Source organism: Castor canadensis, chromosome 19 (genome assembly GCF_047511655.1).
Source record: "Castor canadensis chromosome 19, mCasCan1.hap1v2, whole genome shotgun sequence".
NCBI classification, from domain to species: Eukaryota; Metazoa; Chordata; class Mammalia; order Rodentia; family Castoridae; genus Castor; species Castor canadensis.
In genome coordinates this window covers 1,011,148-1,028,473 of record NC_133404.1, presented here as the reverse complement: position 1 = coordinate 1,028,473, position 17,326 = coordinate 1,011,148, and the positions used below count along the sequence as shown (strand labels likewise).

Genomic DNA, 17,326 nt, shown 5'->3' with positions numbered 1-17,326 from the left:
ACAGACTTCTAAGCTTTGCCCTTCCCTGGGTTATCAAATTAAAGGGCATTGGTGGCTGGTCCAGTTTTATCTTAAGAGTGAAGAGTGGCTGTTAGGGTCTGAATTACCCACCCTCCCACCCTCTCCTGCCCCAGTGTGAAGATTAGAGCTGGTAAGGAGGTGATTAAGGTAAAATGAGGTCATATGACTAGCTCCTGATCCAGTATGTCTCACGACATCAAGACACAGGCAACACGTGAAGACACAGCAAGCCAAGGACAATGACCTCGGGGCAAGCAACCCTGCTGACGTCTTGATTTGGACTTGCAGCCTCCAGAGCTGTGAGGAAATAAACTGTGTTGTTTAAATCGCCCTCACCTGTGATATTTTGTTACAGCAGTGCCACCAAACTACAGTGGTCATGGAGGAAAATGTGAAATTCACACCCTATTTTTCTCAGCAGCAGACACACCATCGGTTAGGGCTCAACTGCTGCAGAACCCAATCCTGGCCAACTGGGGCACACTTGGGGCACTTGCCCTAGAGGTGCAGGGGCGCCACGGAACCTGACGGAAATCAGAAATGCACTGGAGCCAGGGCCTGGGGCACTGCCCACTCACTTTTCATCTTTCATTTCTACTGTGTCTCTACTTTATATTTTTTAAGTTTGGTTCCTGGGGGAGGCTACCGTCCCAGCAGCTGTCAGGAGTCCTGCGGATCCATGGAGGCAGGAGAGGAGGGCTGCTCAGCTCCGAGTCCTCCATGGCACGGAGTGCCTGGCCCCCAGGGCAATGGGAGGCCAAGAAGAGATGCCAGTGCACTAGAGCCAATGTGTAGAGGGCTTTGCGAGACACTGCCAAACAAAAGCAAGGCAGCCCAAGGCTCCATCTGAGGATGGTGGAGATGGGAGTGTGTCGGACCCATCAGCAAGAAAAAGCTGACTAGTGAGCAACGGGAATTCCTTTACTCAAATGACACAGTATACTAATGACCAACAACAACGTGCAAGGGAAGTAACCCGAAGCCAGATCGCCTCATGAGCATCTGGGGACTCGGCATTCTGAAGAACAAGCGAGTACAGAAAATTACAGGAGGTCCAAAACCCTCAAACCTGAGCCAAAATGTTAGCCAGTCTGGGAAGGAAGCAGTGTCCTCACCCAGCACGGGCACCTTGCCTTTGCTTGTCACACCTCCCTGGTTCCACCTGTCCTCACCATGGAGCCCAGTTTAGGCTCCAGCCCTTCTGGAACACCTGCCCTGACCAACTACACACCCAAGTGTTTTATTTTCCCTGTAGACGAGCACTCCACAGTGTTGGAGTCCACGCGTGCTACTCTGCATCCTGCTCTGACAGGCTCAGTTCACTTCATGTGGCCAGCATTTGCTGACTGACAGACCGTCACAGCTGAACAGGAGTGAGACGGAGGTCTGCTCGCTGGGCTCAAATACAGCAATCAAAGAAAAAGAAATATCCAAGTATGTTCCTTTTAAGATAAAAACTTTATTTTACAATTTTATAAAGCAGCTTTACATTAAGCACAAACCATTTACTTTGTATAGAAACAAAATACCTTTCCATCTGCAAAAAATCAAGTTCTGCTGTGTAGAAAACTAACATGTCACACTGTGCTTTGACTGCAAAGTCTGCAGCTTTACAAAGGGCGGCCATTCGGAAAGGCGCCCAGTAAACAGCTTATTGCATATTTAACACATGGTGTAAACCCACATGTACCATGGAGGACAAGGAGAACACAAGCAGCGGGAAATAGCAGCTTTCAGTGAACGCTTGCAAACCGACAAGGAAAGAGGGTGGTCACATCTGCAGAGCTGTGCTTGCGTGGTTTCTGCGTTTGCTCACATACACCGACAGTTCTTGGGTGAAGCCTGTATGTACACTAACTCCTAAAGGGCCCAACCTGACCTTTGTATGGAAACTTCTGGCTGCTTTTACAGCTGAAGTGGCCATGGATTTAACATTGAAGCTAACTTGAGCTCAGCAAAGGAAGATGATACCTGGAATCTAAAACAAAAATTCAAAGAAAGAAAACACAACCAAGCTTAAAGTGCCCTCCCCAGTCTCTCTAAACTCAGATTTAAACCCTAGAGAACTCTGTGGTTGTTTGGAGACACAAATGCAGTGCATGGTCCCAGGCAGAGTCCCTCCTTGTGTGCCCCAGCTGTCCTGCATCGGTCACCTGGTACCTGGTATGCACACAGGGGACCACTCTTCACAGGCAGGTTTACCAGAGGCTGGAACCTGCATTTCAATAAGCTCCCAGGTCATCCCAAAGTGTGACCAGTACTGCTCTATACTGACAACGCACCATGGGTTCAACTCGCCCTCCGAGGAAATCACAAGACCAAGCAAGCTGCTGCTTGGTCAGGGGCTGTGTGAAACTCCAGCAATGGAAGATGAAAGGCCCTTCCTTCTCCCGAGGAAGGAAGGAAAGCGTGTCGATAAGGCACTGGTGTTGTCAAGAAGCAGTACCGGACTGTTCTTGTGGTCTCGCCTCATCTGAAGACCAGTATACAAACATAAAGCCAAGGTCTGGAGTTTCTACATGATAACAGGATGGCAGGAAGTTCATCTTAGGCATCAGCACTGAAAATAAAAACGAGGCAGTCCTCATTTTTATTGCTGAGACACATGTATTTTCTGAGACGTCTAGCGGGTAGGAACTACAAAGGCTAAAGCGAAGGGAAAACTTCGTAACCCACAATGAAAACCACGAATTGTGGTCATGTAAGTTGGGAAGTTCTACCAATTTGCCTATGGCGAGTCTGGTTCTGTCTTTAGCGGAGTGTGTATTCCTCACTCCTGCCCTGTAATGCTAGGTCACAGATCAACTGCACTGGGTTTGCCAGTCCCGTGTGTGTCTGTGTGTGTGTGTGTGTGTGTGTGTGTGTGTGTGTCTACGTGGTGGGGGTTGATGGTCTATTTCCAAGCTGTAGATTTCATACAAAAACCCGAGCAAAACCAGTCTTCACTGGTTTTAAGATAATGTCTAAAGCCACACAGCAGACACTGCCCACTGTGTGAGGGCTGTGAAGGGCATATAGCCTGAATAAATCTGAATAAATGTCTGACCATGTGGGGACAGCAAACACAGTAGCATCTCTTCTACATAATAGCTGGGATAATTTCAAATTAAATTTTGGAGGAAAAACAAAGACACAGAACCATGGCCTGGAAAGTGGTATCAAGAATGCGCAGTGGGAAGACCTCTGCTAGGACTCCCCTGTGTAGTCGCAAAAGAGCCACGGTGGACTTAAAGTCACCAGCCCCTTCCCACATGTAGGCTTGCAATAAATGCTACACGTCCCCTACATGTCCTTCCTGAATGGACAAGACTCTCAAGGTGCAATCTGAAAGGGAATATAACGTTTTAGATGTGACAAAAGAAACCACTGCACTGGGGCAGGAGGAGGGACAGGCTGATTATCAAACTTTACTGATTGCAGATCAAGTTTCATAAAACAGACCACATTTTGCAATTTCTTGTGCAGTCAACAGGTTTCATTTTAGTTGTGCTTATGTTATATAACTGAAGCCTGAACCTTGGCTGTTTCTTTAATTTACACATTTCAAGAAAACCGTAATTCAAAATATTCTTCATATAACAAACTGAACAAATGCCACAGATGCTCACCCACTTCCAAGAAGAGGATCTGTAGAAAGGAACCTTTTAAAAGTCGGACACAGCCCACTAGCCAGGCTACTAGTGCATATTTACTGTACTACAGCACATTTCTTAAGTTTGCTTTCAATATAAATATAAATAATAGCATTTTGGAAGAGCCCCACACTGAGCTTTCAGGAAAGTGCTCGGCAGCTGGCCAGTAACGCAGACTGACTCTGGGAGCGCGGAGATGAGGAGCGAGGCAGAGACACCACCTCATTCAGCCCACTGACCACACGCTTGCTCGCTGGCGCTCGCTCTCCTCCTGTGCCTCCCACAATTCCAGATGCCCGCCGTGGAATGCAGGTATTTCAGAAGACTGGCTCAAAGGATCACTTGTCACTTGGCAAGACACCACGTAGGCCCAGTTCACGTTTACCGTGCGCCCACGCTCTGCGCAGACAGCTGTGGCTCCTGTTGGGAAAGGCTGAGTGCTAGTTGTGCTTTGCTCTGCTGCCTTTCAGGTAGCTTTTCCACCTCCTGACGAACTCTTTGAAGATCGGGGAGTCATCGATGGTGCTGAGCAGCTGCAGCTGATTGATGTGGGTGGTGTGGTAATCCCAGCGGGCCAGGTTGGGCGCGCTGCCCAGCATGAAGTGTCGGAGGTCATAGATGGTCCCTGAGCCGGTGTCATACAAGGGCAGCATGGCCTTCAGGGACTGCATGCCACGCTCATACAAGGACCCCGCTTCCTTCCCCAGCCTTTCCCCTGCAGTTTCTTTTAAGTCATACAGCCCAATTAAAGAATACATAAAGCCGTTTAAAACAAAAGAGCTAGGTGTGGTGGGGTACTCCTCATACCAGTCATGTCTGTTCATGAACACAGCTTTAACTCCGTGCTGCTCGGAGGGAGACTTGTAGGGGGCTGTTGCCCTTAAAGCTGAGTTGAGGAATACTCGGTCTTTCGTTAACAAGTAGGCCCTGACCAAGGTGGAGATGGCTTGCCCCTGGGCCATGGCAGAGTACCATCCTGGCTCTAAAGACTTAAAGCCTTCCCCTAGCTTGCGGGTCACCATGATTGGCCAGCCGCCTTTTTCGTCCTGGTTCCTTACCAGCCAATCACTGGCAGCAAAGAAGGCAGCCATGTGGGCTGTGGTAGAGACCGTGATGTTGTCCAGGAACCCCTTCCCTTTCGCAATCAACCGAACCACCTTTTTGGGCATGATTTTAGTTGGCTTAACAGCTTTTGTGTTGGAAAGGCCCACTCCTTTCCTGAGGTCAGTGACCAGGTCTCTGGTAACCGTGCTCCATGAAGTTCTGGGCCCAATGCCATAGTATATGTCTCTTTCTTTAAAAGCAATGAGTTGGGTATTTGAGACGTAATGCACAGTGAACAGCTGATTCTTTTCTGTGGTCTCCAGAACCACGGACACACTTCCGTTGGTCAAGAACTTGAGGTCAAATGAAATAATAAAGTCTTTTGTGTTTCCCAGCTGCAAGGACACACCGTCACTGGTTTCTGTAGAGGGGAATACACCAACCAACACTGGTCAGAATAAGATGCTTTTGTACGTGAAATTTAACTCTAATTTATCCTTGACAACCATCCACCATATAAAATTAACACCTGAGAATTCTGTGCACCAGGTTATTCTGTATTTTTTTTTTACTAAGTTAGCCATAAATCAGTAACAGCTGTGGTAAGTTCATGACGGCTTCCTCCTACTCTTGGCCTTGCCTGGTTTACAGGAAAGGATTCAGAGGAAAGGACTAAGGCACCGCTGATCAAATTGTCTTTTCTAAATCCAATGCCAGCTGATCAGTAAGCAGTAATTATTCTAATATACTCATTCTATAAAGGGAAAAATACAGCCCAAAGCTGGTGCTGCACATAATACTGCAAACGAGAGGCTACGAGTCATAGAAAGCAGGGCTTTGCGTGAACTTACAATTCTAATCTGACAGTCGGTGTGTGTTACTCTGTTCCATGTGCCTCACATGTGGAACTCACTCAACCTCCCGAGTCCCTGCTCTGGAGGAGGAACTGAGCTGCAGTCACAAAGTAACTCGCCCGGCGCAGTTGGACCCAGGTGTAGTCCAGCTCCACGGTACATGTGCTTAATTTGGTGTTGAAAATGCTAAGCTTATTTTCCATATTCACTGGAACTAGGAATAAGATGATTGAAAATTAAGTAATGGGTCCATGTGTAAAGTAAACAGGGGTGCAGAGGGGGACAGCTCGGGTTCTGCAGTAAAACACTTTAGATCTGAATTCCTGCTGTGATTAGCTGTGAGAATGCAAAATAGACCTTTTTTGAGTCTCAGTTTCTTCATGTGTTAGAAGAGATAATACTACTTTGCAGGTTAATTGTGAGAATTTAAAAAAGATAATGGCTTGGGACATGGTAAACAATGACAGTGCTTATAGTATCACCAATTATCACATGCTAATAAAACAGAAAAGGCTATCTTATCTGACAAATTATAAATAGGAAATTTCTCTCGTGTAGGTATAGTATGGTGATGGCTGATTCTCAGAAAGATGAATTTATGAATAATGCATGTCCCCACCTACCAAGAAAAGAAACTGCATATTAAAACCAAACTACAGCTGGGTGTGGTGGTATACTTCTGTAATCCCAGTTACTTCAGGGGCGGAGGTAAGAGGATCGTGGTCCAAGGCCAGTCTGGTGGCAAAAGCATAAACTCTTATTTGAAAAACAAACTCAGGCCAAAAGGGCTGGGGGTGGGCCTCAAGTGGTAGAGCATCTGCCTACAAGCACTAGGTACTGCGTTCAAACTTCAGTAATAAACCACCAAAAATTAATAAAAACACAAAGAAATAGCAAGAATAACAAAAACCATGTGGTATAAATTCTAAAACACTAAAGGGAACTATGAATATTGTGATCTTTATGTAGTTTAAACTTCTAACACACACCTACATGCATCATCTCACTGACAAAATAATGTTCTGAGGCCGGAGGCAGAAATGGTTATTTCTGTTAGAAGTGAAGACACGCAAGCTTCAGAAGGCTAAGTGGTTTGCCCAGGTCAAAAGCCAATTAGTGGTAGAGCAAGAGACTAGAACCCAGGCTTCCTAGATCAAGTTCAAAAGACAAATGGCACTGGACACGTCACCTCAGGAGGACACTCAGGGTTGTTTCTTTAGATTCATTGTCACAGCAGATCTCTGCTTTGGGTGTTCCTGGAAGAAACCTTTAGTATGTCTCGAGGAGCAAAGATTAGAGAGCATGCAGGGCTGGTCACTTGACTGTTACACTTGATTCTAGGGCACAGAAAGTTGCAGCCCAAAGGCTCTTAATTACTTCCTTTGGTGGAGCAGGCAATAATGGAAGGTGTGTCCAGAGCGAGAACACAGGAGAACACATCAGTCAGTGGTTTGAGTGGCTTTTTAAATGTGATCTGAGAAGTACGCTTCTCATTTTAGTGAAAGACAATTTCACCTGGAAAAATGTCCACATGTCCTCTCTCCCCTAACTGGCATTTTCCTGCTTCTACAGTGAGATGGAACCTGAAGCTCAAAGTATCACTGAAACACCGCAGGACATTGGACTGACATATCAATCGCTGAGATGAAATGATATTCAGTGCAGTGTTTTTTTTTTTTTTTTTTTTTTTGCTGTACTGGGGTTTGAACTCAGGGCCTTGAACTAGCTAGGCAGGTGCTCTACTACTTGAGTCACACCAGTTATTGAGATAGGGTATTAAGTTTATGCCTGTGCGGGCCTGGACGTCCATTCTCCTGTTCACACTTCCCACATAGCTGGGATGACAGGCTTGCACCACCACACCTGGCATTTATTGGTTGAGATAGAGGTCTCGTGAACTTTTTGACCAGGCTGGCCTCAAACCACAATCCTCCAGATCTCTGCCTCCTGAGTAGCTAGGATTAGAGGAGTGAGTCACCACACCTGGTGCTACTTATTTTTCACTTTTATGACATTATTATCTAGGGCATCTCTTCTGGCCAAACTGGGTAACAATGACCCATCTTTAGAAGCTTAAATGGCAGGAAGTTGAAAAAGAACCATTCCCTCCCAGAGTTCTAACTCACTTCATTTATATAACTTTAATAAAATGACATGATCCAGTCAATCACTTGTTATGTGTAAATATACCAGTTCAGTTCAAATCATTCACTAATCACTGATGTCATCAGCAGAGGGGGTTGGTGAGTCATAATCCTCAATTAAATTAGCCAGCCAACGGTCATAATCTCACAATTTTATGGGACAGGTCTCTAAATTCCTAGCTTATGGACAAACATGGGAGGTATGGATGGGGTGGCCATCAGGCAAGGCTCTGAGCAACCCCGAGATACCGTGCTGTGTGGAAAACCCTGCTTCAAATGGCTAACAGCAAGCGCTGGTTTTTCTACCATCTGAAGTACATGGCTTCTTATCCTTCCCAAGCAGCTATCTCCAGGAGTCCTGTGGCTGTTTATTTTGGTGAGTGTGGTACAGTATGTACACTTTAGCATTTAAAAAGTCGCCTGGGCATCGGCAAGTGCATTGGAACAGGGAAAGCTAATTGAGTTTAACAGAGCAGGACAGGCATGATACTCCAATTTGTTCAGCTTTAAAACAAGGAAGAGAAAAACTCAACAAATGAAACAAAAATAAAACGTACTGCAGACTCATAAAATGCTTTTTCTTTTTTTGGTGCTTCGAACCCACAGCCTTGTGCATGCTAGGCAAACATCCCAAGCACTTTTAAAAAATCTAAATACTTTTCTAGTTTTGGTGGAACTCAGGGCTTCGTGCTTGCAAAGCAGGCACTCCACAGCTTGAGCCACACCTCCAGTCCTTTTTTTTTCCTAAATTTTTTGAGACTGATCTCGCTATACAGCCCAGGGTGTCCTGGAAGCCTGGATCTCCCTGCCTCTGCCTCCTGAGTGCTACAACTCCAGGTGTGGCCACCACGCCTGGCTATCTAAAGGTTCTTTTTCCTCTAGGTGAGTCTGTTCCCTTTCAGCATCCATTCCCTGGTCCTCCAGGCCAGGCTCACTCAGGCCCATGCTGTGGGCACGAACTCCATTTCTTTTCGACAGAGAAGCCTGAATTCACCTCCCTTGGCATCTATGGCTTCTACACAGCCTCACCTCTGACCCGTGTCTCAACGACACAGCCTCTCCTCTTTGATTCGCTTCTTCTCTGCTACTCAAAACTCATTCACCCTTGTGTTCTTGAAGTATACGACTACAGGCACACCAGGGTATCAAGACATGCACATCCCCCTAGCTAGCACACTTGCCAACTCGCACTGCCAACTCTGAGTGGGTGTGTTCCACGGGCAGAGTGGCCATTACAGAGCTCTTTCCTCTGTAAGCTTAAAGCCCCTCAAGAAGTAGTTTTGTCTACAGCTACTGCCCATGATGAAGGGCTAAGGGAGGATCCCTAGGATGTAGGTACCTATAAAAATGCTTGATGAAATCTGTTGCTCTCAACAGGAAAGAACTCAAGACTGTTCAAAGGTTAAAATGAGGGCTGTGATTTCCCCCTTAATCTAGACAACACTATCAGTGTAAAATTTAGCTCCTTGGATGCACCCCCGAACAAATGTTCTTTTGCTCAGCATAATAATTTCCTATAGTAATAGATTCTTACGTTATCACAAGCTAAATATTATTAAATGTTTCCTTGAAGCTCCTCACCCAGCCAAACTGTTGTTTTATAATAAGCAAAGAGTCTCTATGTACTGGAATATCACAGAATGCCATGGAAGTTCTAGTTTCAGAATAAAACTAAAGTTCACCCATTATTTGCACTGCATTAAGCACTCATAACTCCGTTACTTAAGGTCACCTGGAATGAGCAGATTTGTACAGTGGCTTTCAAGGTCTGCAGATTAGTCATCAGGACAAGGAGAGAATGCAGAAAAGGTCTTCTAGTCTTTTCTTTTCTTGTATTTACCAACTGCAAGGGTAGTGGGAGGGAGGAATGAGTTCTATCTTGACATTTCTGCATAGAGGATTTAGCCTGAGTTGCTAACTAATATTATTTCATTGTCTTTTAAAAGAATGGACTCATTAATTCTTATGGATATTGATTAGCACAGAAAAATACACTATATCCTAATTAATGAGACTGTCTTAGTTAAAGCGGAAATGTGGCATAAAGTTAATTTGGTTTTATAAATGATTTTATTAATGAAAATGGTTTTATATGAAGTTTGAGATAATTTAGTACATTAACAAAATTCAGTACAAGAGCAGGCCTCTTTAGTAATGCTATGTTTGTTTTTTTTTTTTTTAATAAATTGAAAGACATTGGCAAAAAATATGCAAAGGAAAGGATGGCTCCCTCCATAAACTTTTTTCTACATCATTGCAGAATAATTTAAAAACTCAACTACACAGAACTGAAATATTAAAATAAACCGAGGACAGCTGGGGTGTAGCTCAGAGGTAGAGTGTTTGCCTAGCATGCATGAAGTGTGGGCTTTGACACAGCCCCAGGAGCCTCATTTCTGTGGGGTTCTTAGAGGTACACAGTCACAGTCTGGACCTTCACATCACATATGGCGTGGTTCTTCACACAAGAAATATTCCTGTTTAAAAGTTGACTTTTTGGGCTGGTGGAATGGTTCAACAGGTGAGCTCCTGCCTAGCAAGTCTGAGGCCCTTGGTTCAAACCTCAGTACTGCTTAAAAAAAAAGGTTGACCATTTTTTTTGATAGCTGCTCCTTCTTTAGGGACTTCACCTGGATGACACCATTTGTATATCTATTTATGTACTATAAATGGTCTGCTAATATGTTGTTTAAAAGCATTTAAAAACTTGAAGGGAGTCTCAGGTGCCCTAAATCAACATACAATCAGCAGTTACCTGTAGTACACAGCTTACCTGGAGCAATAAACTGTTTCACATTGGTGAATCTAAGCTTGTCGGCCACACTGGCCAGAAAGCAGCCCTTTGGCACAGTCCACTCGCTGGGCTTGCTGTCTTTGTCCCTGTCTTCTGCTGTTTCATATACCTCTATGTGAGGTGGCTTCTCGGTGAGATTCTTGCTGTAATGACTTAACCCGTACTGTGCAATCTGGATGGGGTAGAAATAGCCTTGAGGTCCCCATTGTGTGGATAATGGCACGCCTGCAAAAAGACAAACAAAATGAACAGTCACTCCCAGATGTTTACTGGCTTGTGCTGAACAGCACTCCTCACCGTGTTACTTCTGGCAAGCACTGCGGCTTTCAAGGTATTTGTTCACTCTAGGTTTTGACAGGCAGTTGTGCAACACTTAAGTCACCTTTTAAGGACTTTCTGTGTGTTACTTTTGCTTATAGTTATGGCTATCATGCTTTACAATCTTGTTCCCTACATTCAAGTTTTGTACAGTCTATAAGCACATAGCTGTCACTAGTTTTACTCTAAATATTAATTCTGAAATTTTCTTTAACGTTTATACTTAACAATCACACTAACTACTGTCCCTCCAATGTCTAGGAGCAGTCTATAAGTGTATTGTCTGATGGCTAAGGTATTTAAGGAGATAGATATGACTGAGCAGCTTAAAATTCTTTTTCATATCCTTCCTGCCAAAATGTAATTCTTAAGGACTGTTTTTTAAAAAAATTGAATTAGTTTAATATATGTATATTTGCATCAAAATATGTACACCGCAGTTTCCAATCTGACGCATGAACACCACTAGCTTTACTGACCTGGGATTCAGGCCTTTCATGGCAGGACTCTGAAGACACCCAGTGTCAGTCAGGAAGGACAGTGGGCACATACTCCCTCCAAAACCAGACACTGAATTAACAGTTGCTTCAGTATAGATTTTAATAAATTAGTGTTACAATATTAAAACCACTCTAAGAAAATGAGGAAAGTGAAATAAAATGAAACCTGACCAAACAATGTCAGAACACAGCAGGTTTTTCCTGTGTAAATGATGTACTTCACAGTGAAATTCACTTTGTATTTTCAGTCAGTCCTAGGTTTGAACAGCAAAGCGAAGTCCAAAATGCACTAATTACACTCACCAGAAACTTCAACTGTCCCACATTTTTACAGTCACCAAGGTCAGCAAGTACAGACTACAGACAAGCACTGTGAGTGCAGAGAGCTGTGCCTGTGTGCAGCGCTGGGGCACCGGCAGGCTGCTGGCTGGTGTCTCTGGCTGGGCAGTAGCTGTGTGTGTGTTCTGGGTTTTGTTTAGTGGTACAAGGATCAAAGCCGAGGCCTTGCACATGCTGGCCTCTTTCCTGGCCCAGTAAATGCATATTTAAAGCAAAATTTCTGGGGATGCTGCACCTTGACTTCACTGGTGAGTCCTGAGGTGGCATAGTGCAATAATCCTGTTTACTCAGGTCTGGTCTCACTGCAGCCCTTAAAACACACCAACTAGGAACCCTCCCTAGGCTCAGATTCACCCGTTCCTCCTTGCTTCGACAGCAGCGAAGCAAAGGGCTATGCCAGCTTTGTAACTCACAAGCAGTTTCCCAGGCTAGAAAATGAATTGGAGCACAGACACCAACCTTCAACCCCACTTATACATTTGACTCTGTCTCGGACTTCCACGTTGTAGCCTTCGAAGGACATGAAGACCCCATCGGGGTGGTACGGGGCTCTCTGTGCATAGACTCTGGAATAGCTATGAGAGAACTCAAAGCGCTCGTAGCCATCATACTGAACCACTTTTCCGTAGACATCAAAGTATTTCTCCACCCAAGTGAACGGAAGGAAGACCTCATTGCCCTCGCGTCTCCCCTTGATCGTGTGCTCGTCGTTTATGAGACAGTCAATTTCCTCGTACTTGAGCCCCAGCACCTGGCTTCCCCCATTGCTACTGAAGCCCCCCACAACGGGGGGAGCCTTCTGCTGCCGAGGGGATGCCTCCTCGGGCTGCTGCCTGGCCATGTGGTGCACATAGTGGTCCCTCTCAGATGCTGCCGCTCTTTTGTCCAATCCCTCCACTCTGAAGCCACCACTCAAGTGCCGTGGAAACTGGATGGCTTTGTCACTGGAGCACTTATTCCACAGAAGTACTGTGACCAAAGTGAAGAGAGCACAGATGATAATCAAAGTCTTGTAGCTGACCCGAGCTGCCAAACAACGCATATTCAGACCATACCTGTGGAGGCAAGAAGAGAAGTTCATGCAGAAATGTATTACTGCTCAACAACATTAGGCCAATTTTCTTAAATGCATGTAATGTGACTCAAGTTTCTCAGTCTGGGCAAAGGAAGGGTAAGAGGGAGCACCCTCCACTCCCACCTTGACAAAACGCTTACCTCACAATCCTCTGAAGTAGAAATGCCCAGATTATCTTAGTTTGTGCTCCCTTGGTATTTCAGTAATTTTTTACAATGCTTTCAAGTTTTGTTTAGTTAAGATCAAACAATTTAAAAATTTAAATTGTCCTAACACCTTGGCAGCTATCTAAAAACAAAAAACAAACAATAGACCTCTTCAAGGAAAATACCCATCTCCATGTTACCCAGCCCAACAGTGCATTTCTTTTTTTTCAGTTTTGGAATTCTTTGTTACTGTGAACCCAAGAGTCACTAATAATTAGCCCAATCCAATAACACAGAAAGCAGTAGCTTAAACAAAGTAAAATGCATTTACGACTGAAAGTCTTACAAGTTTAAAAAATGATCCCGACAGAGATATTTGTTAAGAAATCCCATGGCCTGGGTACCTTATGCAAAGCCACAGGTTTGCAATTTTACACAAGGGCCAAGGGAGGACATGCGGTACGTTTGGTGGGGGCCGAGGGTAACTGCTCATGCTGTAGCAGTGGGGAGGAAGGTCACAAGCTGGAGAACCCCGGCCTCAGTGGACTGATTCTGTGAGCTGGCTCAGTCTCGGTCATCTTTCACTGGTGCCGCTGGGGCAGTGGGCAGAGATGCGGTGCTCAGGGGAGGGGAAGAAGTGGCCATTGACAAACAAAATCAATAGCCAGCTTCTGGGTTCCCGACTGCAGCAAACGCAGGGGTCCGGCTCTCAGCACCAGCCCCCACCAGCCCCCCGCTGGAGCCCACCGTGTCCACAGGGACAGGCAAAATTACGTGCACAGTGGTTCACTGGAGGCTGTGACAACTGTGCTGCTCACAGTGTGTCCAGTGAGAAGGCATCAGCTCCCTCTACTTCACGAAGAGCTCTTACAAAAAATACCACATCTCCAGGTGACAAAATAACTGAACAGACAATGCTCTTGGTGCTTCATACCCATGTACCACTTGTATCTTATTAAAAAAATGACACCACTTGTTACATGTATCTTGGATCTTCAGACTTTATTCATAGTAATTCACGTAATGGACAAATCTGCCTTCATTTTCCATACCATGTAGTAACAGATGACTGCTGTTCCAAGCGAGCTTTCTCAGGAGGTTTTCTTGGTGGTTTGGGTTTGTAAGAATGCCACCTGGAGCTGCTATGCCAGCATCTGTTTCATTCTCAATATGGTTTGCAAATACCAAGGAAAACAGGGCATTTAAAAAAGTTAGATGTCTGGGTGCCAGGGGCTCACGCCTGTAATCCTAGCTACTCAGGAGGCAGAGGACAGGAGGATCACAGTTCAAAGCCAGCCCGGGCAAATAGTTAGTGAGACACTATCTCGAAAAAATCGATCACATAAAAGGGCTGGTGGAGTGCCTCAAGATGCAGACCCTGAGTTAAAGCCCCAGTACCACAAAAAAAAAAAAAAAAAAAAAAGATTATTTTCTCTTATTCATTCTGTCCTGTATTTACTGCTGAGGAAAAACTATTTTAACTGACTGAAGTGCAGACTGGTTAACAATCACTATGACACAGTCCACCAGACACACATTTAACAGAGAATAAGCACTTGGAAAGTCCTTTGAAAGCAGGCCTAGGGATAGCACCTACTTCCTTTGCATGGATTTTGTTAAGAAAAGGCCGGATCTAAAAATGTATGGTCAAGAAACAAGTGAGCCACAGGCTGACATTGTGGTGGGTGTTCTAAAGAGAGGATTATGTGGTGTCTCTCAGGAGTGACTGCAGTGAATTTAAAGCTTTCACTCTGTGACAGATTTCTTCTGTGAAGTTTGAGCATTTTGCATTGTCGCCTAAATCTTTTGTTAAGCTCTTTCCATCCTCACCTGTACCAAAACATGCAGCTTCAATATATATATTTTTAATTCTTTATTTTTGAGTTTCTGACACAGTCTTGATTTTTGCAGCGTGGTCAAAAAATCCCACATGGCACAGCACTGAGCAGAAGGGCAGTGGGAGTGGTCATGCCCTTCCTGTGACGTCCGAGGCCGTCCTGTGGGCCAGCTGAAAGATGGAGACCCTGTTGGCCCCAGTGCTGCTGCTTGGGGTCACACCAAGACCTCTGATTAATCCCACATACAGGTCACTAAGAATGTCTCTGTATTAGCTTGGCATAACAAGATCATCAAATCGGAGGCTGGCAGAGTGGCTCAAGCAGTAAGAGCGCCTGCCTAGCAAGCATGAGGCCCTGATTTCAAACATCAATACTGCCCCCCCACCCAAAAAAAAGAATATCAAGTTGGGACAGATTCTGTGCCATATTACAAACATAGTGTATCAAAGTACATCTCATTAAATTTGGTATATTTACAGTTTTCTGCAACTTCCCTGAATTTTTTGCAGAAAAAGAGCATCTGGCATTTGTGCGTTGGATTTGTGCACTGCTGTGACACTGCTCCTGTGGTTGTTCTGGGCACCCTCAAAGGCAAACTCAGCAAGGAGTCTGCCTGCTTCCTCAGTGATGAGCTTAAGGCTCTACATGACCCTGTCCATAATCACATGCTTAATTCCACAGTATTCTCTTGAATGGTGATGAAATTTACTTTTGCATAAGGGGTTTTGTAGCCTTCCATTGTGACACATGGCCAGACACTGGCAGTAAGGTCAAATGTTTTACACAGCAGTAAATTCATAGATGGAAGGCCAGCTGCTATTAGGTCTTTAAAGGTCCTTTGAAGACCCTCTTGCTATCCATGGACTCTGGCTTCTGTAGGGACCATCTGATTCCCTCCTGGTCCCTAAATGGGACATTCTGCTCCTCCACTGGACAGGTGCTTTGGCAGCATCAAAAATTTTCATGCACTACTGCTGAGATTTCTGGGCCAACTTCATCTCCTGGAATTAGAGCTGCAGTCTGAACACCAACAGCAAAACCTGTGGCCACCTACTTTGAGGAGTGGAATGCCTCCACAGCAGAGAGACCTGGGAGATCCAGTGGAGCTGGCCATTGCATCTGTTCCTCTCCTGACAAATTCATCCTGTCTGACTTCTTAGCAGCATGAAATGGTCAGAAACCTTCTGTCTTGAAACACTTTCTTCCCGTTGTTTCCAGGGTGTCATACTCTCTCAGTGCTCCGTATATCCCACACTGGCTGCTCTTCCTCAGTCATCTTTGAGTCTTCCTTCTTATCCCCCTGATCCTTAAATGTTGGTGTGTCTTAGGTCTTAGTCCTAAAACTTCTGTATCTCTGTTCATTCCTAAGTGAGCTAATGGCCCTTGTGTCCTTAAATACAATTTATATGCTGACCATCCCTGAATCCTATCTCTAGGCCAGACCTTTCTCTGGAACTGCAGGTACACATATCCAAGTAATGATATCTTTATTTGGAGGTCAACAGATTTCTGAAATGTAAGACTTAACTCCTAATCACCTTCAACCTGTTCCTCCCTTCTTACTGCTCAGACTAAACATCTTGATCTTACCTTGCTTACTCCATATACAATTCAATCAGGAAATCCTTCAAATTATACCTATAATATGACCTCTTTTCACCAACTCCACTACTGCTGCCATGTCAGAGCCAGTCATTTTTCACCTGGAATAGTGCAGTAATATCCAAACTGGTCTCTGCTTCAACCCTGCCTTACTACTTCACCCCAAGTTTATTCTCAGTAGTCAGAACATTCAAATTTAAGATGGGGAAGAATTTGATGCTGGTGTCCTGCTGGCCACAGCCAGCTATGATCCAATTCAAGAGTCTCTGGGAACTATGAGAAATTATGAGTTACTCTAAGCTCAGCGTATGGAATATTTCAGCCTGTGAGGGTAAAGGGAGTGGTCTGATTAGTATTTGCTGTAGTCACTCCTTTATTAGATGGTGTGAATCCCCAAGTATTTATTTTATGGCTTGTAATCCTTCTTCTCATTTTCTCCCACAATAAACCTTTTTGGAAGTAATGTGGTAAAATGCTGAATGTTTCTTGAGAAAATCAATGTAAGTCTTCTAAGTGTAAGAGAAGGAAAGCTATGGGGTCTTGAATGTCAAAAATAAACTTCATTCTGCTCTCACCCTTAATTAACGGTTTGGTAGGATACAGACTCCTTGGGTGCATATTGTTTGCTTTCAAAGTTTTGCAGGAGTTATTTACTGTCTTAATGCACTGTTACTCACGAGAGGTTTGATGTCAGCCTGATAATCTGTCACCATGTATGTGACTTCTCTGAATTTTTCATCGTATGAATTCTGCAGCTCAAGAGGCTGTGTCACGATGTCATGTTCAGGATTGTCTATGGCTGCAACCGTGTGCCCTTTCAACCGAAAGCTGGTGTCCTCTTACCTTGTTTGGCGCAAGCACTATCTTCTTGGATCTTTGAGGGTACAAGAGCTCATTTAAAATGCGGTTCTGTGATTACTTGTTTTCTCCACTGGCATCTCTTTTTCGTGCCACTGGCTTTCCTCACCTGTGTGATGATCTTTGGTTACTCACTCATAGCTAAGGCAGATGACTCATTA

At 44.7% G+C, this 17,326-nt stretch overlaps 1 protein-coding gene and 1 pseudogene across 5 annotated transcripts in view; both read right to left on the bottom strand.

Annotated features, from left to right (window-relative positions):
• Positions 1-1,460: 1,460 nt before the first annotated feature.
• The window catches only part of Glce (glucuronic acid epimerase), a 75,610-nt gene continuing 59,744 nt past the window's right edge, over positions 1,461-17,326 (bottom strand). For all 5 annotated transcript variants that reach the window (XM_074061775.1, XM_074061774.1, XM_074061776.1 and 2 more), the window contains 3 exons: positions 12,106-12,701; positions 10,469-10,714; positions 1,461-5,118 (listed from right to left, as the gene is read on the bottom strand). In XM_074061775.1, coding sequence (XP_073917876.1) covers positions 4,094-5,118; positions 10,469-10,714; positions 12,106-12,688 — 1,854 coding nt within the window. In that variant the 5' untranslated portion in view covers positions 12,689-12,701 and the 3' untranslated portion in view covers positions 1,461-4,093. The remainder of the gene's footprint in view (positions 5,119-10,468; positions 10,715-12,105; positions 12,702-17,326) is intronic.
• LOC109698175 (isocitrate dehydrogenase [NAD] subunit alpha, mitochondrial-like) lies at positions 12,723-15,606 on the bottom strand (annotated as a pseudogene).